Source organism: Diceros bicornis, chromosome 29 (assembly GCF_020826845.1).
Source record: "Diceros bicornis minor isolate mBicDic1 chromosome 29, mDicBic1.mat.cur, whole genome shotgun sequence".
NCBI lineage: Eukaryota > Metazoa > Chordata > Mammalia > Perissodactyla > Rhinocerotidae > Diceros > Diceros bicornis.
The window spans coordinates 39,410,168-39,436,368 of record NC_080768.1 but is presented as its reverse complement, the minus strand read 5'-3'; the positions used below and the strand labels follow the sequence as shown (position 1 = coordinate 39,436,368).

Here is a 26,201-nt window from a genome sequence, read left to right as displayed (position 1 = left end):
GGCTAACTCCCTTACCTCAAGTCTTTCCCCAAGTCTCATCTTCTCAAAGAGGCTGCCTCTGACCGTCCTATTTAATACTGTCTCCTGCACTCCCATCTCCCCATACCTTGCTCTCCCTTTTTTTTTTTTTTAAAAAAAGTACTTATTAACTTAACCTAACATGCAATTTCCCTATTTATTATGTTCATTGTTAACTCCCAGTCCCTTCCCACACCTCCCAAATAGAAGTTCTACTTAAATTCACTGATACATCCCAAGCTCCCAGAACAGTGCCTGGAATGTAGTAGATGCTTAATACGTATTTGCCGAACTGACAGAACACACCTTCTCATCCCATTGGCACTCATTCTCCCCATGTTGCTCTTTCATATCACCATCCTCTCTCACATTCTACCCTTCTTTTGTTCCCCAATTTAATCCTTACCAGGTCGCCTTCCTCTACTGATCTATTCCCAAACAGAAATATTATATTTCTCTTATTGTTTTGTTTTGTTTTTGTGAGGAAGATCAGCCCTGAGCTAACATCCGTTGTTAATCCTTCTGTTTTTGCTGAGGAAGACTGGCCCTGGGCTAATATCTGTGCTCACCTTCCTCTACTCTATATGGGAAGCTGCCACAGCATGGCTTGATAAGCGGTGCGTTGGTGCACAGCCAGGATCCGAACCTGCGAACCTGGGACCACCAAAGCGGAGTGCACGAACTTAACCACTATGCCACCAGGCCAGCCCCAGAAATATTATATTATTTTTATATTATTATATATTATATTAGTACAGCACTCTGTACAACTCTTTGAAGATTCAATATTTTCAAGACATTTGTACAAAACCTTCAGTTTCCAGGTATATTACTTAATTTGATCTGCATAATAGTCGTTCAACACAGGATAAGTATATCATTTTACAGATAAAAAAATTAAGGCCTTTAGAAGCAACATCCCTAATGTCACACAGGGAATTACTAAAGGAGCAGAGTAATCTTTGCTATAGATATAAGTAATAACCCTATATCTTCTGTATCCAAATCTACGCTTCTACTGTGCAACACACCAACACCCTCACCCTGTGCAACACCCTGATACAAATCACCTCTTATTGCCTCCATAATAAATTGATTTGAAAATTGACCCGGGGTTCTTCTCATCCTAACAAATACTAATTATAAATGTCAAAACAGCAGGCTCAAACACGGCATTTTCTAAGTTTCAGGGAAGACATGAACCACACGTATAGTATCCAAACTTTACACACAAACCATCCACTAAGATGGATTCCCATGTCACAAGAGAAAGGTCTTAGTTCCTTGCTCTTATTGTCATCTAAGTCTTCTACACTTTAAAAACAAAAAACCTGCTTTCTTATTTTTTAACCTGTTTTCTTTTGGAAATAGATTTGGAGGATTCCCTTTCTGGAAATACTGGTACATGCGCTGCCAGGTATATGACTGAGAGAATGGGAAGGCAGGATAGAGTAGCGTTTCCACAACTCCAGCCCTACCGTAGGATGGGTGAGTGCCTTTGTCTTTCACATATCACAGGCACAGTAAGGCCTGAACCGCCTACTCTGTAACAGGCCCTGGGATCTGGCTGGCATGCCCTTTCTAGACAAAGGTCTTCTCTTCTTCTTCTTCTTTTTTTTTTTGTGAGCAAGACTGGCTCTGAGCTAATCTCCATTGCCAATCCTCCTCTTTTTGCGGAGGAAGATTAGCTCTGAGCTAACACCTGTGCCCATCTTCCCCCATTTTGTATATGGGATGCTGCCACAGCATGGCTCAATGAGTGGTGCATTGGTCCGTGTCCAGGATCTGAAACCGAGAACCCCAGGCCGCCGAAGCGGAGCACGTGAACCTAACCACTATGCCACCGGGCCGACCCCTAAGTCTTCTCTTCTTTGATTGAGCAGCTACTAGGATAACCCATTCTACCACTATCAGCAACTCTTTATGTTCACATATACCTGGCTACCCACCTTTCCTTTTCAGGTTACACCCAGCCCACCAGCTTGTAATTTTTCCCTGTATTCTTGCTAGCTGGGTTACTACAGCCGCTGTTGGTTTTTCTCTGGATCTCTCTGAGCATAGCAGAATACTGTTCAGACTGTAAAAAAATGCTTCTGCTTTTGTACTGCGTAAACACCTTCCTGGTTGCTAACTCTGAAAACAGTTGGTGCATTTCCCAGCAGAAAGTCCCAGTGCCTTTCACAGAGATGACTACTGGAGGAAGAGAGTTAGGCTAGAACGGGTCCCCAGAACATGCCCAGGCATACCAAAACACTTTGCTACTACAAAAAAAAAATCCAACTTGTCTACCACATATTCTTTGTAGGATTTTATCTGACTGAATGTTCCTTAAATGTAAGATTTATGCACATTCATTTTGAGTGAATTAAAATCAATCTAAATTTAAAAAGGATGTTCATGGAGTATATAAAACCCTATAATGAATAACATTTCGTGTGTGTATATATTTTGGGGCATAGAGTAAGAGGTCAAAATCTAACAGATTTGGGAGAACAGATTTTAGATTTAATTCTCAAAGACTGAGTAGAATTTTTATTTTCACCTTTCCCAAATTTCTTTTGAAAACATTGATAAAGTGTGACCAACATAGGCAATACACTTTCATAGCCCATTAAAATCACCATGCTGAATTTAATGACATGATTTTTTGGTGTGTGATTAAATATAAATAACATAAAATTTACCATTTTATCCATTTTTAAGTGTGCAGTTCTGCAGCATTAAGTAGATTCACATTGCTGTGCAACCATCACCACTATCCATCTCCAGAACTATTTCATCTTCCCCAACTAAAATTCTGTTCCCATTAAACACTAACTCCCCAATGCCCCCTAAAAGATTAATACTCTTCAGACAATTCTAATCTCACTTATTAAAAAATTCTGAGTCAAAGAATATGAGAACATTTGCTATTTTAGGGAAAAACTTACTATGTGTCAAAGTCTTTATGGATATTTTAAAAATAGCAGATTACGCCTAATTATCTATTCCAATGGCACAGATTATTTACAAGTAGGGATTTTAAAACAAAATTCTTTACCAAAATATTCTGAGATTATCATCCTGCTAAGTCGCCTTCTCTAAGGTCTCAGATGTCCTATTTATTGATTGTAATACTAAGCTACAGTGAGGTCACACACTCAGAATAGTTACTGGACGGACTCCAAGGTTTTTTTCAGATGTGTGAACACAAACGAGTACTTACCATGAACTTTGTTTCACCTTTTGACAGAGTATCTGTAATAAAATGGATCTTTTGTAACTGCTCCACAACACGATGCAACAGTTTTGGCTGTAGAATCATAATTAGGGAATAAGCAAAAGAGCAATTACTCTGTTATGGCAAGAAAACATTTTAACATGAGTTTTCTGATTATCTATGGAGAAATGCTTAGTTTTCCTATGTTCTGAGTATTTTTTCTTCTAACAGAAAATTCATCTTATCAAATAAAACATATTTTTAGAAACCACAGTTTTTCACCAATATCATGATACCCCCAAATAAACATCATTTGTGTTTATCTGTTTCATTAAATCAAAAATCTTTAAAAGGCATATATTCCAAAATCAAAAAATGTTTTGCCTTCATGGGTTTTCTAACAGAGGTCAAGTTTCTTAATACAACAATTTTTAATAGAAAAATATTCCTCTAATGCAAACCTAAATATTATACTGGGTATTTCTAAAATATCTAGGATAGACAATAAAATAATTCTGAAATACTTTGCTAAATTTCAGCTCTTTCAAATGTTACACTGTCCTCTCAATTCCTTGTGGAAAAACAAGGTGTATCCTTTTCAATAACTTTCTTTGCCTTTCACAGAATCCAATCAGTACAAAACACTTCAACTGACTTTTTAGAAAGATTAAAACAAAAATGCCTTCTGAAAATATCCAACTATCATTTAGAAAATGATATTCACTCCTGTGTACATTTGATCACATTTAATTATAAATTCTGAGGTACCTGTTTGGTTGAGTCAGAGGTAAAGCTCGGATGAGTCAGAAGAACATCCATGTCACCACTGGACTCTGCACCTATGAGAACAAAGAATGTGTATGGAATTCTCCAGGTACACTTACCAGTTAGGCAAACAGAGAACCAAGGTGACGACACACATAGAAGAGCCTTACTTCTTAGAGCCTAACTTTCTATTTCACTGTGCTTCATATTCAGAATTAGTTACAAGATTTCACTTTTCTGTCCAACTATTCAAGTATATTGATGTAAACAGCAGAATCTGGGATAACAACAGTAACTGGCATTAGACATACATTGCATACAGTTGGTTAATTTATTAAAAATGCACCCAAGTAACTTCTCAATAATGAATAAAAAGAACATTTAAAATTAGCTTAAATTACATCTATGAACACTATATATCTAAAAATTCCAAATTAAACAATACGCTCTAGCTCTGTAAAGGTTCATCAGAAAACGCACTTCACTTCTTATGACTAAACTCATTAAATGAATATTGGTGAAAATCACATTCACAGAAACATGGATGAGAACACAGCGCTTTATGATGACTTAAGCTTTCGTTTTTGCTCTCCACTCAACAACCACACGACTTCAGGCAGGTTATACACAGTTGTTTAAACCTTTCTTTTACTATACTACTATGAAGTTTTGTCTCCATTTAGGTGGATTTTTTTTTTACTTTAAATGTCTTTTTTTTTCAATATTGCAAATGAGGATTGCATATTCCTCTAGACTTCAGTTTCCTTGTCTACAAATCACTAAAAACTACTTTATAGGTCACTGTGCAACTAAATAAGAACATATGTTGAAGCATCTAGAATAGTGCCTGGCACACAGTTGGCATAAAATAATCCTGTTTATCTCCTTTCTTTGCATTTTTATAAGTATAATATATGTAAAATATACTTTTGGTCACTAAAAATCTGGCAGTGTCTCTGGATCATCAATAATCAATAATCTTTAATCGGATATTTAAACATAAAGAAGACTAGATCGAATGTGTGCTGATCCCAGGACATTCATGGAGCTATTTTAACAAAGAAAATTTTATTGTCTTCTTTTTTCTCATTTCTTTCTACTAAAAGCTGCATGTCTTTCACCATTCACCTACCACCAAAAATGTATTACTCTATCCATTTAGAAAACAAAAACAAACTACGTGAGTAATAAAATGGAAACAACTCAAGGGTCCATTAACAGAGGACCAGATAAATAAAGCATGGAACATCCACACAATGAATGTTATGCAGATATAAAAAGAACAAGGAGGCTCTCTATATACCGGTGTGGAAAGTTCTCCAAGATGTATTTTTAAGTGAAAAAAGTAAGGTACAGTACTGTGTATATATCATGTTACCTTTGTAAAAGAAAGGTAGGGAGAGGAGGAAAGCGAGAATGTATATTCAGATTTATTTATATTTACATGCAGAAACACTGAAAGAATACACAAGAAAGTGGTTATTAATGGGACAGTGGTGGGAGGGAGTGGAGAGAGTGAACACGGACAGGGTAGAAGAGAGACTTCTCAGTTTATATTAAAGCACGTAACCATATAATCTACTCAACAAAAGTAAAAATAAAATAGAAATATATAAATCAAAAAGGTTGTCACTGGGACCGGCCCTGTGGCATAGTGGTTAAGTGCACGCACTCCGCTGTTGGCGGCCCGGGTTCAGACCCCGGGCACGCACTGACACACCACTTGTCAGGCCATGCTGTGGCGGTGTCCCATATAAAGTAGAGGAAGATGGGCACGGATGTTAGCTCAGGGCCAGTCTTCCTCAGTAAAAAGAGGAGGATTGGCACGGATGTTAGCTCAGAGCTGGTGTTCCTCACAAAAAAGAAAAAAAAAGGTTGTCATAGTCAACCGAGCTTGCATTTGGCTTGCTGTGCATCAAAATCTGTTTTGAAAATATGGATTCCAAGGCCCCGCCTAAGAAGATTCTTATGTAGTAGGTTTGTAACAGGGTACAGTAATGTGTATACATTTTTTAAAACTTCCTAGGTATTTCTGGTGCACAGACAGACTTGAACAACTGGTTAACTTTAATCCTCTCATTTTGCAAATATGGAAAACAGGATATGGAGAGACAGACTTACTTAAAATCACATAGTGATAGCAGATTTGGCCTCAGAACCTAAGTCTTTTGGCCCGGATTCAATGTTCTTTCTACGTATCAGCAATCATGGATTTAGTCCTTTTCCCTCCCCAACTCTAGATTCTTACCACAGCTACCCAGAGGATTTCTCATAGTCCAACACCACTTCCTAGGCAAAACTCCAGAGATGGCCAGAGACTGTCAGATATCTACTCCAAAGTTTTTCTGTTCAAATTTTTAAAGTTAATATTTTTAAATTTATATTACCCTTCCAAAATTTTCCAGATAAGAGACCAGGATAGTGTAGTTCTCACTTTGCTTATAGTCACAGAGTAAATCAAGATATTCTGAAGAAACTGGTTGTTGTGAGAATTGGTTTTGAATTGGTTCTACTGAGACATTATTTTTAGATCCATTACAGAAAACTTAGAAAATGAAAAAATAAATACTAACCACAGCTTCTCTAGCATCTAGCCAGACAACCGCTACTAGGATTTTACTACATATAAAATTATTTTATAAATTTTATTAAAACTAGTCATTAAAATATCATACTATAATAAAATCAAGATGAATCTCCTCTAATTTTTAATACATACTCCCATCTATAAACAAATAAACTTAGCTAATACTTCTGGGTCTTAGTAAATCTATGAAGTAACACAAATTACACCTTTTTAATCCATGTTTTTCGTACACATTACACAATTTTAACATCAAGGCACGAATAACCTAAGATTAGGAAGTATTTTACCTCTTCTGAAACTGCCACAGACTGTAGCAATGTATTCAGAATCCACCTTTTTAACTTCATTTAGTACAATATCCTAATAGAAGAAAAATTAAGTCAGTATTCTAAAAATGGCTTTTCACCAAGTGACATTCTCAATTCTCATCAAAGAATACAATTTAGCACACTCTTACTTGCATTCGTAACATCTCCTCACGAGGAATTCTTTTCTCAAAGTCCTCAAAATATCTATAAAGACAGAATAAGTAGACAAAAGATTTTTGTGAAATTTAAATCTTCTTAAAAATTAAATTGCCTACCATATCAAGTGTCCTTATACCAGCAGATCATTCAAAAATCACAACTAAAACTCATTAAGAAGACAACAATAAAACTGGGGAGTGGGGAGAGATTTATTCCCTAACTTGGATCAAAATCCTTATGTCATCCTTTGTGATATTCCAGGTACTCCATCTAAACGTCTTTTGTCTTTTTTTCGCTTGAGGAAGATTAGCCCTGAGCTAACATCTGTGCCAGTCTTCCACTATTTTGTATGTGGGACGCCACCACAGCATGGCTTGATGAATGGTGCAGGTCCAGGCCCAGGATCCCAACCCACAAACCTGGGCTGCAGAAGCGGAGCACGTGGAACTTTAACCACTTGGCGATGGGGCCAGTCCCTAAACTTATTTTAAATAAATTCATATTCACATTCCAAGAGTAAAGTAATAAATTTGTTAGTATGTTTCCAAGTTAGACGGCTCTCTAATGGCAAGTCAAGGGATTACATTTTATTGCTATTAAATCCTGCAAAATTATCGTATTTTACGGATGAGCCCAGACAACATCAAGCTAAGTGAAAGAAGTCAGTCAGAAAAGATCACGTATTGTATGATTTCGTTTATATGAAATATCCAGAACAGGCAAATCTATAGAGACAGAAAGTAGATTAGTGGTTGCCAGGGGCTAGAGAGAGGGACGGATGGTTGGAGAGAAATGGAGAGTGACTGCTAATGGGTTCAGGCTCTTTTTGGGATAACAAAAGTGTTCTAAAATTGACTATAGTGATGGTTGCACAACTCTGTGAATATATTAAAAACCATTAAATTATATACTTTAAATTCCTTAAATGGGTGACTTGTATGGTATATGAATTATATTTCAATAAGACTGTTATAAAAATATTATCTCAGTATGAAATAATATCTAAGAATGATAACATACCTGTTCAAAACCAATTCTCACAACAACCAAGTTTTTCAGAAGCTCTCTATTTACTATGTAAATACAAGGAAAGTGAGAACTACACCATCCTGGTCTCTCACTGGCTATAAGTTTTGGAAGGGCAGTATAAGTTTAAAACTATTATGGTAAGGAAGGCATCAGTAGGCAAGTTCAGAAGGTTATTAGAACTGAATCACCAACAAGACTATATAAGACCGGAGGATGCATGCACATAGCTTATGCACTATGTATTGTAAATAATCAATTAGAAAAGGGGGTTCCAGATCATATCTGGCACACAATGTAATTACTGATGCTGATACACAACATGCCTACTAGTTACTCCTTTACTGTTATTTAGGTGTTTGAGGTTTTTTTTCTTTTCTTTTGTTTTTAAATTTAGTGGTTCATGTTCATGTCCCATCTTCTCAGGAACACTCTAAACTTCTTAAGAGCTACACTGAACCTCTTTACATCCTTACTCCAGACCTACAGTGCTTTCTACAATGTAAGCACACACTAAACATCGCTGAATGATTGATGCACTCTGTTCTATGCATTTTAAGAAGTTTCCTGTGAAAGTCAAGAGAATGAAGAAAATACTCAAAACAAGCAAACAAACTAGAAAGCAACAACAAAATGTGTGAATATAGGCATATCCTCTACTGGAGTCTGTAACAATAGCATTTCTGAATAGAAAAATGGTTGTGTTTAGCTAAGTTTGAATATTTATTATGGTGTATGGAAGAACAGCTATAAAAAATTTTACTTTTACATCTCAAGTGTCAAAAGAAAATCTGCTATCTTACTTCAGCCCAATTCGCTGATGATGGTTCAATTTGTCTTCATTTTTTCTGAGATCTGTATAGAAGATAAATAAAGTTGAGGTGATAATTTAAACATTATTGGAAAAAAAAAGTTAAATTCAAAGATCCTTTTTACAGAGAACTACCTGGAAAATACACTGAAATGACCTTGAAAAGACAAAAAATATAATTTCAGATGTTAAGAACCAGATAAAAGTGACTCTTCAAATCAATGTAGTAAAATCTAACGGTTGATTCCATGATCATTTTTATTTACTGAATCAAAATTTCAATTATGGTTACATAGAATAGCAGATAAAACATACCAGGATCACACCAAATTTCAAAAGGCTGCAAAAAACAGCATTATAAGAACCTATATTGCTTAATTTATGGTTAATAGCGGTAGTACCCATAACCTCTGAATGGATTATGATTAACTAAGTTCATTCATTCTGTTCATTCACTCCTTCATTCGATTAGTATTTCCTGAGTAACCAACTTGTGCAGGCACTGCAGTAAAAATCCTGTTGAAAGAAAAGGTATTATCTTCATTTCTTAATTAAAATAACTGTCATATCATAACACCATATCTTTAATCTAAAAGTGACTTAGTTCCATCTGAGCGTTCCTTTACTGGGTGTGAGTACAGGAGTGAGCCTTGTTAAAGCAAAAGCAAGATAAGTATGTCAAAAGCAATTCCAATAGTCACTCTTATATTCACAAACATAAATTCTCCCTGGAGATGCAAAATGGAGAAAAATAAGCATCTTTATGATACATGGAGCACATAATATTTCTCATAGTTGTGTGTGCACAGAGAACACTGAAGTATGTGACTGAAAATGAAACAGAAATATTGAGTTTGTCAGATAGATAGATACATAGACAGTTATTATATTACATATCTGTGAACTGTGAAATAAGGTAAGAACCATTGCAGCAGATCCTGGATACTCCCAAGGGATGCCACTGAATACCTTTGAAAAACAAACTCTTGATATCTTTAACCAATGTTTCATTCAGATAAACTATATATGCCACAAGCAGAAAAGCACAAACCCTTTCTGAGACGCAGATGTAGCACAGTTCATTCTCTAGCTATATGACTCACATAAATTATTAACTTAGTAATATTACTAATTAATCATGCCTCTTAGGAGTCAGTTACTATTTTTAAGTACTTACTAGGTACCACCAAGCACTCTGCTAAGTGCTTTACACACATTATTGCATGAAATCATATGAGGCAGAAATTGTGATACCATTTAGTAGCTGAGAAACTGAACCACCACAGTCATTCATTCTAATAAAGTGTTGGAAACTGGATTCAAACCCAGGTCAGTCTCTAAAACCTGTCCACCTGACCATTTGGGTTACTTCCAAATAGTTGAACTCACAAGTATTAATCCCCAAATGCCACAGATGTACTGTAATGAATCCATACATATAGTCTACACCCTTGAAAAGTATGAAGAGAGAAATTATATTTAAAGGATTGCTATATTAGGTTTAAGGAAAATGTTTTATACTTACTTGACTTAGGCTCTATTTTTATCACTTCTTTGAATGCAAAAATTCCTTCAATAAGCATTGTAAGCCCCTTATAGAATCTTTCTCAATATATATAACTTGGGTTTTAGGCTGAATGTGTAAGACTTTGTTGTCTAAAATTTTATTAAAGAAAGAAAGGCAATTTAAATCATCTAAAAATCTGCAAATGAAATCATTGTCTTTAAACCAAGAAGCCACTTCTTGCTCTTCTTGATTTTCTTCTGAATTACAAACCTAAACATGCTAAAATGAGAACATAAACTATACTTTCTATCTATTCTCTACTGTACAGTTAAAAAGAAAATCTTATCATTTGTATCCACCAATTGAGAAAAGGTTTTTCAAGTTCTAGTTTGTTAGAGCATTAATGGTCCTTCAGGACTGCAGTTGACCTGGAATTACTGACCTGTTGTACGTACTCACCTTCTAAAGTTTTAATTCCTTCATCTACAAACTTCCTTGCAGCAGATGGACTACAAAGAAAGAAAAGCAGTATGTCAGTATCAAGTGAAACTCAGGATCCTTGTAAGAAATAACCAGTTATGTCTTCTCTTGTCAAACATAAAGAGTCACTACTATTGAGCTAAACAAAACCTGTTAAATGCTGCATGGTTACTTTGATAATGTTCAATTTTATCCAAAGAGAAGAATTCTTGAAGACTCAATCTAGGAAGATAACCATGAACTTGGACATGAAAAAGACATCTAAGCAGCTAGGTGTCATAATACCCATGTACCTAATCATAAAACAGACATACAGGCACTGGAAAACTATTGATTCATTCAAATGAGATTTACTGAGGGGCTACTATGTGTCAGATACTCTTCTAGGTGCTGAAAATATAGCAAGAATAAGGAAAATAAGAGCTCTGGTCTTACCTATTTACATTCCAGTGGGTAGAGAGAGACAATCAATAGATATGTAAACAAGAAAAATATCAGGTAGATGAATTAAAATAAGGTAATATGACAGAGTGGCTCAGTCCTATTTTAGATTGGGTTGTGAGGGAAGGCCTCAGAGATGATATTTAAACTGAGATTTTAATGACGTAGAGCCTTCATACAGAAACTGTGTGGTACAGAAACTGATATTCATATCAGGAAGGCAATGCAGTATAGAAGAAATAGAACTGAACTGGGAGTCAGGTGACATGGGTTCTAATTCTGCCTCTGCCACAGCTATCTCACTTTCTGTATTCAGTTTTCTTGCCTGGAAAAAGAGGATAAGATAACAGATGCTCTCTAAAACAACTGCTAACATTTTATAATGTCCTTGGGTCCCCAACGAGTCATGCTCATTTTCAGTATACTAGGTTTAAGAATTTAATATATTTTAGAATAACTTTCATCAAAATGTTGCCATTTAAAGGAACAATCATCATACATCTAAAAGAATGCCTCATTCCATAAAGATGAGAATTAAGTAAAGCATTACAGCCTTAATATTTCAATGTTAATCTTGACTTTGTCCAATGTCAAAGAAGCCTTCTTTGGTGCTAGCTCAAATTTTAAGATAAAGATTCTTTCATTAAAAAATATTTGGGTGCTTGGGGCTGGCCTGGTGGCGTAGTGGTTAAGTTTGTGCACTCTGCTTCGGCAGCCCGGGGTTTGCGCGTGGGTTTGGATCCCTGGTGCAGACCTATGCACTGCTCATCAAGCCATGCTGTGGCGGCATCCCATATACAAAGTTGAGAAAGACTGGCACAGATGTTAGCTGAGGGCCAATCTTCCTCACCAAAAACAAAGAAAAAAAATGTTTGAGTGCTTGTTCCAAATTCACATGCTAGGTGCTATGGAAAAAAAGCTTAAATGCTTAAGATAAATATCACGCTCAGAGAGGCAAAAAAGGTAGAATCTGGAAGGATTGATAAAATGTACACAGAACAAGTGTTAGTCAAGTTAGAGCAAGGAGCGATTACTTCTGGCTGGGGAATCAAACTGGTGTCATGAAGGAGGTAACATCTGCCTTGCATTGGGCTTTTAAAGTAGAGGCAGCATCTGAAGAACCAGCCTCAGACACATAAGATATGGAAGAGTGAACTGCATGGGCAAAGGCACAGAGGTGGAAAGGTACAAGTTTTGAAGAGAAACAGCATGTACTTTTGTTTGGCTGACATAAAAAAATAAAACTACCCTACTACTGTGTCTGCTTAAAAAATAGTTCTTACCCAATGCCACTAACTCGAGTCAGGAAATTGATGGATGAACTCGTATCATCCTGCCGAATCTTTAAGAAAAAAAAGGTCTAACAATGATTTAGGAATGCTTTGAAGACTCAAATGATCTTATTGGAAATAATACCAGTTTGCTAAGAGATCTGAAGAGCCATTTACATTTGCCTAGATAACTTGTACAGAAGTATTCATATATAACTTCCATAGTTATAGGTGAATAAAAGCAGATGAAGATGTCTCATCCCTAATTTATCTAACACTTAAAAGGCTTATTCGTAAAAGACCAAAAATTATATAATTACTATCATCAGGGTGAAATAAAACCATAGAAATGCTTGGGAGAGTTTAAGCATTAAAATTCTAAAAGATAATCTTCTAGTCAAAGTTTATAATCTCCCTTCTGAATAGTACTGAAAATAAGGAGCAAATTCCATCATAGGTGCTAATAGTCTCTTAAATGCCACATAAAATGAGTAAATATTTTATAGGAACAGGATGCAAATTTTTAAAAATAGAACTTAAAGCCAAAAACTCCACTCTCTCTCTTCCTACTGTCTCACTAGGGTGAGTGACATCAATCACCCTGCAATGGTGCTACATGATAGCTGCCATAAAGGCAACACTATAATCAAATAAGCAAACAAATAAGTTAAAATTTTACCTTTTCCAGTTTACGTAATTTTCCAGTCGCTAAAAACTCATCAATCTTTTCAGCAATTTTTGTTCCTACTCCAGGCTACATAGAAAATTAAAAATATAAAAGTCATATAAATATACTGCTTACAAATCACTAAAAGATAAAGTAAAAAATGGGAAATGAAAAACAAATGATTGTCACATGACCAGTTTTGAAACAAAGGACACAGAAAATTGAGCCCCAGTAAAAATATATTCTCCCAAAGATAAAATTTTAAGTGACTGACAAAAGAGAAGCCCTAATAAAACAATTCTAAATGACTCTTGCTTTTTTAAAATTAAGTTTTGTTGTAGAAAAATTAGCAAATATATAGTTGCTGAAGAAAAATACTAAAATTACTTGTTAACTTCATGACCCTGACAATTAAAATAACCTGTAACCTCATCATGTAACATCTGCTATATATTGACTTCTGTTTATATATAAGCAGAGTTACAGATATTGTGGAAATTAATAAACAGAAACTTCATTAAGTTGTGGTTGGGAGGCCAAAGGGGAGCTCTCATGCCCTTCATCAATAGCAGAGCCCAACAGGAAGAAAGACTTCCCCTTCTCGACCAGCAAGAAGCTCAGCCAATGAGACTGTCACAACTCAGCCAATGAGAAGCCACTACACCTGGAATTCTTTGCTTACAATAGCCCCCTCCACTTCCTCTTCCCCTCATAGAGTTTCTCCTCCCTTGCTGCTCCGGAACTTTCCCGTGCTCACCATGGTTGCAGACCCCGAATTGCAATTCTTTGCTGATCCCCAATAAATCCTTTTCGCTGGAGAAATAATTGGCTGTCTACTTGTTCAAGGTCAACATTTTGGTGGCCTGTACAGGGATGCAGAGAAGACCCCCGACGACTCCAAGGCTGGTGAGTGAACAGGTGCGGTAGCCACAACAGAGCCCACTGAGCTGGCTGCTTTTCTCGCTGATCCAGGAGTTTCAGGGTAAGTCTTTCTCCTGGATCTGAGCTTCTGCCCTCTTTGTTTTTGAGACTCTCTACGCTTTATTTGAGATCTTTGTTTTTCCCTGTGAAATCATATTTCTATTTTTTTTTACCAGATACAATGTGGCATTTACTTTGTTATCCGAGATCTATTTCAAGGCCTTGTCCTTTTCTGGTCAAGGCCTTGTTTGTCTGCGAGTACTCAGGTGGCACTTCGGCCTGACTCTGAATCAGGCTGTCACCTGGAACCACACTAGCTTTCCGTCCAATTCCTTTTGGAACTGGACTGTTTCTACTGAAACCATGCTAGCCTTTGGTCCGACTTTCCGCTGTTTCATTGGAACTGTGCCAGTCCAGCCTTTGGCCTGACTCTCTTGGGAGCAGACTGTTCCTTGGAACTGCACCGATCAACCATTAGTCTGATTCCATTTGGAATTGGATTGTTCTTTGGAATTGCGTTGATTCAACCTTCAGTCCACCTTACTGAAATCAGACTGTTCTGTTGGAACCGGCTGGTATTAAACCTGCAGACTATTTAAGCTGTTTGAGCTGTTCAGCTCTTTGATAACTATTTCTTTGCTCTAGAGTAAAACCTTCAAGAAATGGGATCCTAGTTATCTAAATATTTTGAGGGTGCCCCCCCACGGGAACCCCAGGATTCTGTTTAAAAACTTTGGTCATTCCTCATGCGCATTTCTAACTAAATGGACTGATTTAACCAAAAGTAACTTAGAATATCAATGGCCATTGTGGGGAACTTTTGAACTCCCCAAACTTACTTTTCTTAAAACTGACTGAACAACCCTAGCTCTGTAATTTCCAAAGCTGAATGGAATGCCTATTTCCATTGGAATTTTGAGGCTTCCAGATGTTACCAGGAGTCGAAAATTGCCTCTTGGAAAAATAAAATTTTAAGATTAATTGAGGCAAACAAACGATTAAAGAAAGATAAAATGGCTTCTGAAGCCTCATATTCCTCCTACCCAGCTCCTTATGCTCAGGTTCCGCCTCCACCATCATCTTCCTCCCTCCCCTCTGAATCACCTACACCGCCTCTATATCCTCAGTTCCCCCATATTAACTCTCTCACTGAACTTCCTCTTTTCCCTGACCCTCTCCTCACTCCCTCTTCCTTGGAACCTATCAGAACCTGTCCCTTTAAAATTAAGCCTTCTGAGCATCCAAAGGCGAAACTCCTAACTTCTCAGGCTCCCTGGACTAAAGCTGAACCGCAAGCCATAGTCAAAGATTTTCCAAAGGAATTGAAGATCCTCACAGATCTGCAGAGGAATTTAATAGTCATTCAAACCTATCAACCCAGTTTCTCTGACATATCAGCTAGTTCATATGCTTGTCAGTGAAGGCCAGGCCCAGCACCGGATGAAAACCGCTAATTGGAAAATCCTGAAAAGTCTCTAGAATTACAGCCAGGAGACCAATCTGCTGACCCGTCGCATGATCAGGCTCGGGCAATTGCTAGACAACTTCATCGGGCAATTCCTAGGGCTTTCCCAAAGCCTGCTGATTGGAACAAAATTCAGCCTTGTGCACAAAAACCTGATGAACCTGTTCATGACTATTACAATCCACTTCAGATTGTTTTTAAAGGAAATTCTGGTCTTCCTTCAGATGTTGGCTCCACACGGCTAGCATTTAACTTCGTGTTTATTAATGGGCTGGACCGGGACCTTTCCCTTCTAGTAACAAGGACTAGGATGGAATGGGAGACTCTGTCCACTCCAGATTTGGTTAATCTGGCAAACCAACTCTCCTGCACTCTAGATGAGTCACCTAAAAGAAAGACTGCTAAAAATCTTAATCTTCCACTCCAGCAAACGAAGGCCCCTAAATGAACCCCAAAACCTCCCAGTTTCTGTTAATATTGCCAAGAGTCTGGACATTGGAAAAGAGACTGTTACAAATGTAAGTGCTTCAGACACCTTCAGCCCTCTAACCAGCCTTTCCAATGTCCTCCACATGCCCAAAGCTGGGGCTCCAAGGAACTACAGGGGCTCTTCCCAATCCTCCCTCTTAACTGGCTTGAAGAAACATTTCTTCAGACTGGAGATCAATCTCTTTCTGTCCTGACTCCCGAACCACACTCTCAGTGCTCAACTCCATTAAAATAAAGCAGCCCCTGCCTCGGAGTACTAAAACAGTTCAAATAGTGGGGATTTCTAATAAACCTCAACAGGTTCCTGTCCGAACCTATTCCCTTTTGTTTAGGCCCTTTGAGAGATACCCACCCTTTTCTCCTCAGTTCCTCCGCCCCTATCCATCTATTAGGCCAAGCCTTCTTGGAAAAGTATCATGCTGGAATTTCTTTCTCCTGAAAGGGAAAAATAATTCTAGAATTTGACAGTCATTATCAAAACAGCCAACAAGGTGAATTAAACAACTCTTTGACATCTTTCATTTGTTCCATCTCTGATGGTACTAGAGTTGATTCTGTAAACACAGATCATTTGTTCCTATTGTATCAGCTACCATCCTCCTTAGGGGCAAAATCTCCAACTGATACTGCTAAAATTCACAGCACCCCTATCATCAAGATTCAAACAGATCTCTCAAAAACCTCTCACCCCCATAAGTAAAGAAGCCCTTCAAGATATAAAGCCCATAATAGAGGATTACAAGGCTCACGGCCTCATTATCCCTTGTACTAGTCCCTGCAATACTCCTATTTTACCTGTGAGAAAACCCAAGGACCAAGGATGAAGGTTTGTCCAGGATCTCGAAGCAATAAACTATATTGTTCCCCCTCGACACCCTCACTACTAACATCTGTTCCCACTAGAAGCAAATTCTTTACAGTAATTGATTTATGCAGTGCATTCTTTAGCATTCCAGTTGATGAAGGCAGTCAATACCTTTTTGCCTTCACTTGGGAAGGAAAACAATTCATCTGGACAGTAATGCCTCACATTTTTACTGAGAGCCCTTCTTGTTTTTCACAAATCCTAAAGGCTGATCTGGATGATATACAGTTTCCTAGGGGTTCTTCCTTGTTGCAATATGTGGAGGATTTGTTTCTTTGCTCTCCCTCCCAAGTCTCCTCACAGGAAGACACCATCTACTTGCTAAAGCTTTTAGCCTTAGAGGACATAAGGTCATCAAGGAGAAACTGCAGTTTTCCCAAATCCAAGTTCAATATTTAGGGCATCTGATATTAGAACAAGGGCTACACCTAGATCCAGATAGGCTTCATGGTACCCTGAGTTTCCCAAAACTCAAAACTAAGCGTCAGCTGTGAGGTTTTCTTGGGCTAGTTGGTTATTGCTAAAATTGGATTCCAAGTTTCTCTCTCATAGCCAAACCTCTGTTTTATTAAAGAACAACAAACCCGACTCAATTTTATGGGAAGAACTGGATGACATAGCCTTTAGGAGAGTTGGATGAACCCACCTGCCCTTGGACATCCCAATTATCAGATTCCTTTTTTCCTTTTTGTATACGAAAAGGAAGGTACTCACCCAAAAACACAGGGACCACCATCAACTCATAGGCTATTAGAGCCAGCAACTGGCCCCTATGGCTCAGGAATACCCCCTTTGCCTTAGAGCCATTACTGCCACTGCCTTTTTGGTTAAGGCCAAGAAAATCGTTGCAGGATCCCCTTTAACCATTTTTGTAGTACTTCTCATGCAGGAGAAGCCCTCCTGAATTCTCATCACACTCAACATACTTCAGTCAGCCACCTCACCTCCTACAAAATCGTTTGTTAAGTGTTCCTCACGTAACTCATTCATGCTGTAATAACCTTAACCCTGCTACTCTTCTTCTCTCCATTACCAATGAAGTCCCTCACGACCACTTAATGCTGACGGATCATCTCCTAACTCATGATGATCTGCAGGAAACTGCTTTGGGTAATACCAACTTCTCATGGTTTACTGATGGTTCTTATTTAAAGAGTGACAGTGGCCAACACTGTGCTGGGTGTGGTATTGCAACTCCTTTTGATATCATTGAGGCAGCACCTCTACCTATGGCTACTTCGGCCCAACAGGCTGAATTATATGCTCTTACACAGCCTTGTACTTTAGCCAAGGGCAACACTGCCAACATTTATACTGATGGCAGATACGCTTTCAGAGTAGCTCGTGATGTTGGAATGTTGTGGAAGCAACGTGGCTTCCTTATTTCTAGCGGAAATAAAATTATAAAATGGCCCCTATGTTCTGGAATTATTAGATGCTATACTTACCTGCTGCTTTAGCTGTTATTAAGATCCTGGGACGTTCTAAACTTGACTCTCTAGAAGCTAAAGGCAATCACCTTGCTGACATTTCCACTAGGAATGCAGCCCTTAAAGGAAACAACAGCAGCCAAACCTCCTTCTTGGTCCAAAGGGATATTTCCCCAAATGATAACTTGGAAAAACTAGCTAGAGAAGCCCAACAATTGGCTTTAGAAAAGGAAAAACAAGATTGGAAATTCAACAATTGTTGGTTTGATAAAAAGACAAAGCTCTGGTTTGGACCAGATAACGACCCAGTCCTACCAGAGACTCTAAAATGCCCACTCCTAACCACTGTACATACAATAAACCATTGGTCTACTGACAAAACGATAGCACTCATGAATCAATATTGGTCGGGAAACATTAACAAGGCTGCAAAAAGTGCCTACCTCACTTGTCCAAAATACAATCCAGAGAAGCCTGTTTGTACTACTCCCGGACATTTTAAACTGCCTAATGGACCATTTGAAGTTTGGCAAATGGATGTCATACAGCTTCCCCCATCTCATGGAGATAAATGTTTTAGTTATGGTTTATATGTTTTCCAACCGGACTAAAGCCGTCCCTTGCAGACAGGCTACTGTCTCTTCTACGGCTAAATTCCTTTTGGAAAAGATTATCCCTAACTGGGAAACTCCTTTTGAGCTTCACAGTGATCAAGGAACCCATTTTACTGGTCAGGTACTTCAACATGTCTTTCACTGTACTTACCACTTTCAATCTTCCAGTTTAGTCAAACGCACCAACGGCATTATTAAGACTTAATTGGCAAAAGTGGTAGAGACCCTCCAAATACCTTGTCCAAAAGCATTGCCATTTGTCCTTCTAAATCTCAGATCCACCCCCTTTAGAACTCATAAACTCTCACCCTTTGAGATAGTCACAGGACACCCAATGCACCTGGCTCCTGCCTCTTTGGACCCACAGCTGATAAAAGGAGATATACTCCAGTATTGCAAAGGCCTAATTGCTTCTATTAAAAATAACCATGTTTTGGTAAAGCAATCTTTCACAGTGCACTCCCGGGAGATGAAGACCTTAAGCATCACACCTTGCAACCTGGAGATTTCGTCTATTGGAAAGACAGCTCCAGAAGGACTCTCTTCAACCTTGCTGGAAAGGCCCTGCCAACTAACCCTTGTGCCACCAAATTCCAGGGAACAGACTCTTGGATTCATGTGACACACCTAAAGAAAGCATCAAACCCTGACTGGACCTGCACATCATCAGGTGACTTAAAAGTAAAGATTTCCCAGAATTGAAGCACACAACATCTGATGACACAGCTTTCCCAAGACGACTGGACCAGGCCTGTTGGAAGTTTGTCTGCCAAACCTTTGATGATGACCTAATGCTTCAGATGATCTCCATCACCTATGATCTTGATAACATACGGACTTTAGAAAAGAAAAATGCCTGAGAGTTCTACCTTCTACCCTTCCTTGTAACTTGAATGTGACCTCAATAGGTTTCCAATCTGTGCACTTTCCCTCTGACATGGGCCAAGATACTCAGGAAAGGTCCTTCCTGGCATCAAGGGACAAAAGGCTGCTGAAACGGGAAAAACCTAACTTGATCAGTGATGAATTCAGAGAAAGATCTCTATCAAAAGGAGGAAATATGGAAATTAATAAACAGAAACCTCATTAAACTGGAGTTGAGTGGCCAAAAGGAGGAGCTCTCATGCCCTACATTGACAGCAGAGCTCAACAGGAAGAAGAAAGACTTCCTCTTCTTAACCAGCAAGACACTCAGCCAATGAGAGACTGTCACAACTCAGCCAATGAAAAGCCACTACAACTCAAACTCTTTGTTTACAATAGCCTTCCCAACTTCCTCCACCCCTGTATGAAAGAGTCTCTCCTCCCTTGCTGGTTGACTTTCGTGTGGCTCACCATGGTTGCAGACCCTGAATTGCAATTCTCTGCAGATCCTGAATAAACCCATTTTTGCTGGAAAAATAACTGGCTATTTGTTTAAGGTCAACAATATGTGTGTGTGTATATACACACATACAAAAAAAAAAGAGTTTTTTCTTACAAAAACAGAATTGTACCGCTTTGTAAAGTGCTTTTTTTTAACTTAAAAATATATCATGAACAAATTTCCATAACAATAAATACAACTACAATATCTTTCATGGCTGCATAGTATATCATTATATGAATGTATCATAATTTACTTAAATATCCTATAGGAGAACATTTAGATGGTTTCCAATTTTTGTCATTATAACAATGCGGTCATAAACTTCCTCTAGAACAGACATTCTCAAGCTTTTGCATACATCAGCATCACCAGGGGGACGTGTTCAAGTCCCACCCTCGAGTTTCTGATTCAATAGGCTGCATTTCTAACGAGCTCCCGGGTGATGCTGCTGCTGCTGGTCTAGGTACCACACTTTGAGAACCACTGCTCTAAAACTGCACAGTCCAACATGGTAGCCATGAGCCACATGTGGCAATTTAAGTTTACATTAATTAAAACTAAAAATTCAATTCCTCAGTCACACTAGCCACATTTTAAGAGCTCACTAGCCAAATGTGGCTCACATTTACCATACTGGACAGCGCTGCTCTAGACTATAAGCTCTAAGAGAACAGAGATCCTGTCTTCTCACTGCTTCATCCCTAGCACCTGGTGAATACCTGGCATAGAGGTGCTCAAAAATTATGACCTAAGAATCCTTGTATACATATATCTCTACTGGTTTCCTTAGGATAAATTCCTCAAAATGGAATTGCTGGGACAAAGGATACAAACATCTTGCCAATACTCTGTCACATTATCCTTCAGAAAGGCTGTAAACAACCAACACTTCGATCAGCAGTAAATGAGTGTCTTTTTTTCACATCTTTATCCACACTGCACATTATATTTGATAATTTGATAGGCTTTATATAGCATCTTGTTTTAACCTGCAACTCTGATAAGTACAGCTTTTTTTCATGTTTATGAGTCCTTTTTAGTTAACATAACAACATGTGTGCCAGTTATTTCCTACTGTCTGTTAGACCCTAGTTCATCCCTCTATATTCTTGATTTATTTAATGTTTAAGAAGTGTCCCAAGACTACCGAATGCATATTTAAGTTTTGAAAATAGCAATTACCAGATAGAAATGAACAAGAGATTTAGAAAGCAGAATAGATTAGAAAAGGGAAACTGCTCAGGTTTTTCATTTCCTATATCAGAAGATACATTCTCACCTGAAGCAATGTAGGCCCAGACTATTTTCCACCCCTAACATTAAGGAATAAAAGGCAAAACACTCATTCTGGAAATTCCAGATTTCTAGAATTATTGAAAAGCACTCATTACCAGAGAGTAGGTCTGTGATTCTTAAAATAATAGTGAAAAGGAATAATGAAAGATTTTTATATTAAGTCCAGTCTTCTGCAAAAGGAATTTTGGATACATTTGTGTTCTTTTTAGGGATATACCATAAGCTCAGATTTGGGATGAAATGCATCAGAGCTTGTCAGAAGTTTGCCTCTAATAAATGAGCAGGCTATTTGCAATGAACATAAAAAAGGAAATTCAATAGCGATAAAAGGGGAAGAGAATGGAAGCAGAAATGGCTCCAGAGGTTAACACTGGGTCAGTTCACCAAGAAAGAAACTTAGAATTAAAGTCTAATGTATTCATAACTTGCTTTGCTAGTCTATTTGAGGAGGATATACTGATGTTGAGAACTGTTTATCGCACAAAGGACTTAAAACCTATACACCAGAGCATAATTTGTAGTGAGCAATAAATTCAAGTGAAGATGTGGCACATAACTAATGCGGATAATTTGTCACTCAGTCATAAGATGTACAAGATTTATAGTAACGTTATGACTCTGAAAAGTGAAAATATAAGGACAGTTATGGTTCATACTCTGAAGGCTCTCATGAGAAAATTAAGGACATTCAAATATTAATACCTAAATTCTAGAGGACTTTTGTGAAACACAAATGGGTAAAGAATAGAAGAAGGTGATAACTATCAGGACCTGGACTAATCAAAAGCCATGTTAGTTTAATATCTTTAACAAAAGATGAATACGATATGGTCCTTAATTCTGAGGAACTCAGAATCTTTTAGTGAGATTTAGAACAATCTGACTATCACTAGGTAGATTTTCCTAGCAAATTCTTAGCAATGTTAATACAAATTACCAAGAGATGTGACCCTCTAGAAATATAACACTACTAGCATACAGGGAAATTACAGAGAACAGGGCTAAATGCCATAATATACAAAGGAGCTTAATCACGTGCTTATTAGTAGGTATGATCTCTTTGGGAACACTAACTCTCACAAGTTCCTACACCTGGGCATCAGAAAAAAAACAGCTGGGGATCAGACGTGTTAGTACCACTCTGTCACCACACCCTTCTTGAGGACTAACACTCAAGCTGAAACTCAATGTGACAGTGAGTACAGTATATACAGCAAAGCAGAGGAAGAAAGCTGTAACTACGTATATCTAAAAAATTTCTAATCTATTCCCTCCCCCAATAAAGACACTGTGAGCTTGAAAAAGTATGCTTGAAACCGCATTAATATTATTTGAAGAAATCAGGAGCAGTGAAATCCTGTGTGGCTCAAGGCAGCTTCAGAGAGGCAAATTTAGTTTCTTGGAAACACACCAAATGTGTACGTGTGTGAACTCTTCAATTAACCTGCTCGCTACACTTACCAATTTCTTAGCTTCCGCTCCACTCTTTATTTTGTGTGGGTACTTTGCTATCACAGATGCTGCTTTTCTATAAGAAATAAAAACAAGGGAAAATCAATGAGAAATCCAGTGAGGTCTTAATTTGTTTTTAACTGGAATACACACATAAGCAAATATGCAGCTTACACTTTCACCAAGATAACTAATTTTCCACATCCACGTAAAATTTAAAAATTCAGATGAGCTTACAGACCACCTGCATCTCTAACTTTCAGAAGCATCTTGAAAATCCTCACATTTGAGGCTAATATGATTTTAATTGTATATGTAAAACTAGAGAGATTCAGGAAACCAGTAGCCTTTCCTTTTTGGGATTAAGTGGAGAATATCATTAGGCCTTTTTTTTTTAACAGTAGTTTTTAGAAGCTGTTCATAACTCTCTTTTGTAAAAATGTGCCACCTAGTAGTATTCGACCCACTAGACGCCAGACTGGCTTATGGATGACTATTTTTAAATTCGTGGTTTAAAACTGCATTCCCCTGTGTCCTGAGGGGGTTCTTCTTTTTAGAACTGGTTCTCCCAGTTCTTCTTTCTTTTCATTGCTCTCATTTCAGTTCCGCATAAAGCAGCGACCTGTGATTCTTGCCCATCTTCACACATATCCAGCTCAGTAATCTGGTGACAGACTGGGTACACCCCGGGAGCTCACTGGTGGGATCCTGTCTATAATTCCAATGCTAAATGTAGTTTAGCATTGATGCTGATAAAAAGCAGTAGCACGTCTAAGTCTAAAGCATAAATATTGGACAGTCTTTGGAGCCTTGGTTTTTCACTCTATTCTAGCACATATAAACCTGTAGATTTGGATTTCAATTTCTCTATTAGCGTATTACTGATGATGAGTCTGGAAAGGTAGGTTGAGGGCAGTCTGTGGAGGGCATTGTTTCAGCAAAGGCAAGTAGTTCCAGATAACTGGCACTATGGGACAAAGCCTGAAAGGGAGAAGAATTAGATCATAAAAGGCGTTTTGTATGCCACGATGAATTTGGGCTGTATCAAGATAGAAAAGAAATATTTAATTATTTGATATGGAAGAATGACAAGATCAGATAACTATTTTCAAAAGAATATTTTGGCCACAATCAAGAGAAATATGTATCAGGGTAGGGAGGAGCATGCAGGGGTGTCAGGGCACCACCTGCTTTTCCAGACTTATTTCCCACTCAGACCATACCCCTTCAGCAAACTGAATTACTGACTTCCTAGAAAGTGTTATATCCCTTCATGTCGCAGTGCCTTGCCACATTTTGTTTCCTTTCTCTAGATAGTTCTTCCTGTCACTTATTCCCTGATGGGCTCCTTTAAGACTAAACACCTCACCTCTGAAGCCTGCTGTGATCCTCAGCAGGCTCAATGTGATCCTCAAATGTGTGGATGATAGTACAATTATTTTACACAGGAAGTCACAGGAGGTAAGGAAAGCAGGGAGTGTAACCAGTTTTGAATTATGTTGAGTAGGAAAGGAAGCACGGAGCTGAGTTTAGTCTTGAAAGGGTAGAGATAAAGGTAATATAGGCCTAATTCTGGAGAAAAGTCCAATGAGATACAGATCTGGACTCACTGGAAGAGGTGAAAGAAGAGAAGGCTGTGCATCACGAAGTCAACAGTAAGACTTGAAGGTAATGAGCCAGTGGTGAATGCCAGTGAGAGTCCAATAAAATGAAATGTAGGTGAGAGCATATTCAGAGGAATGGCAGGATGGCAATCATACTGCAATGAGCCAAGGAATGACCAGGGATGAGGAAATCCAGGCAAGGAACACAGATTATTCAAGAAGGATAACTGTAAAGTGGAGGAAAGACATAATGTGGCTAGAGGGTAGAGGGAACTTAATAAGATTGCTTCGTTTTGGTTTTAACAGCTGAGGGACTCGGGCATGTTTACAGGCTAAGGAGCAGGTGAATATGGCAATAATGGCTAGCATAAGGATCCTGGTGAGATGGACAACGATGGGATCCAAAAAGGTGACAGGATCAGCCACAGACCAACCAGATGGAAAGATCTGATTTCTTGAGCCACATCTATTTCACAGCACAGACTTCATCCACTGTCTTTCATTATGGCTTAAAATCAAACTGCATTTTCAGTAATTCACTTCTGATGATGGGAAAAATACATACCAGCCTATTTTCAATCAGAATTGGGAACTGCTCAGGATTGATCCTACAGAGCTCAGCCCAAATTCTCCCAGAAACACTGCAGTAAGGTACCACCAGAGTCAATACCCTCAGTTCTTGCTCTTTCCTCCTCTTGCAGACGGTCCAAATATCCACTGAACCCTCAGCCCTGTTAACTGCCACACATCCCAGAACGCACGCTACCAGAGAATGCTGCACCGTCCCACCTGTAAGCATTGTACTTGTGGATAGCCTGGTTCACGTTCTTCTCAAAGTTGGCGAGTTCTGAAAAGGCAACAAGAGGCTCGGGTGAACAAGAACCACGAGTAAACAAACGAGAGCTGAGTTTCGCGGAAGGGGACGTAACAGCCTCTTAGGGGACAGTGACCCCCCGCTTCTACACGGGCCAGGCCACCGGCAGCCCAGGCGGTGACGCAAGAGTCCTCAGCAGGAGTGACAATCCGCCACCGGCCACGCGCGCCGAAGGAAGATCCGCACGGAAGACTCGCCGCTGCGAGGGGCCGAGCCCATCCCCCGGGCGGTCGGGACGTGAGAGAAGGAAGGGAAGGCGATGGGGTGGGAGGAAAGGAGGAGAAAGCCAGCGGCGCCCGGCCCGGGGCTGACCTGTGAGCATGTCGGTGATTCCCCCGTTGAGCGTCTCCTGTGGCGCCTTCCGTTTGCTCATGGCGGCCTGCAGACGACGGCCGCGGAAGGCTCAGAGCCAGCGACTAGCCCCGTCTCCCGGCTCTAATAAGGGGCCGGGACTTGGAGAAGGGGGCAGGACCAACCCAGCCCCGGCGAGGCCAGCCCGACCCGCGGAACAATGGCTGCCTCTGACAGGAGGCGCGGCGCGCGGCGAGCGTGGTGACGTCACGCGCCCGGGGCGGGGCCTGGG

General features: G+C 38.9%; 1 protein-coding gene across 3 annotated transcripts in view; it reads right to left on the bottom strand.

The window, feature by feature from the left end:
* POLB (DNA polymerase beta) overlaps positions 1–26,130 on the bottom strand; it is a 29,996-nt gene extending 3,866 nt beyond the window's left edge. The window contains exons 1-11 of one of the 3 annotated variants that reach the window (XM_058525301.1): positions 25,931–26,130; positions 25,534–25,591; positions 23,150–23,216; positions 13,252–13,326; positions 12,585–12,661; positions 10,840–10,889; positions 8,866–8,917; positions 7,027–7,081; positions 6,857–6,929; positions 3,986–4,056; positions 3,224–3,310 (exon numbers count right to left, since the gene is read on the bottom strand). In XM_058525301.1, coding sequence (XP_058381284.1) covers positions 3,224–3,310; positions 3,986–4,056; positions 6,857–6,929; positions 7,027–7,081; positions 8,866–8,917; positions 10,840–10,889; positions 12,585–12,661; positions 13,252–13,326; positions 23,150–23,216; positions 25,534–25,591; positions 25,931–25,991 — 726 coding nt within the window. In that variant the 5' untranslated portion in view covers positions 25,992–26,130. Of the gene's footprint in view, positions 1–3,223; positions 3,311–3,985; positions 4,057–6,856; positions 6,930–7,026; positions 7,082–8,865; positions 8,918–10,839; positions 10,890–12,584; positions 12,662–13,251; positions 13,327–16,466; positions 16,550–23,149; positions 23,217–25,533; positions 25,592–25,930 lie in introns of those variants that run through there. The other 2 variants (XM_058525302.1, XM_058525304.1) reach the window with 2 other exon arrangements.
* Between the last annotated feature and the right edge of the window lie 71 nt (positions 26,131–26,201).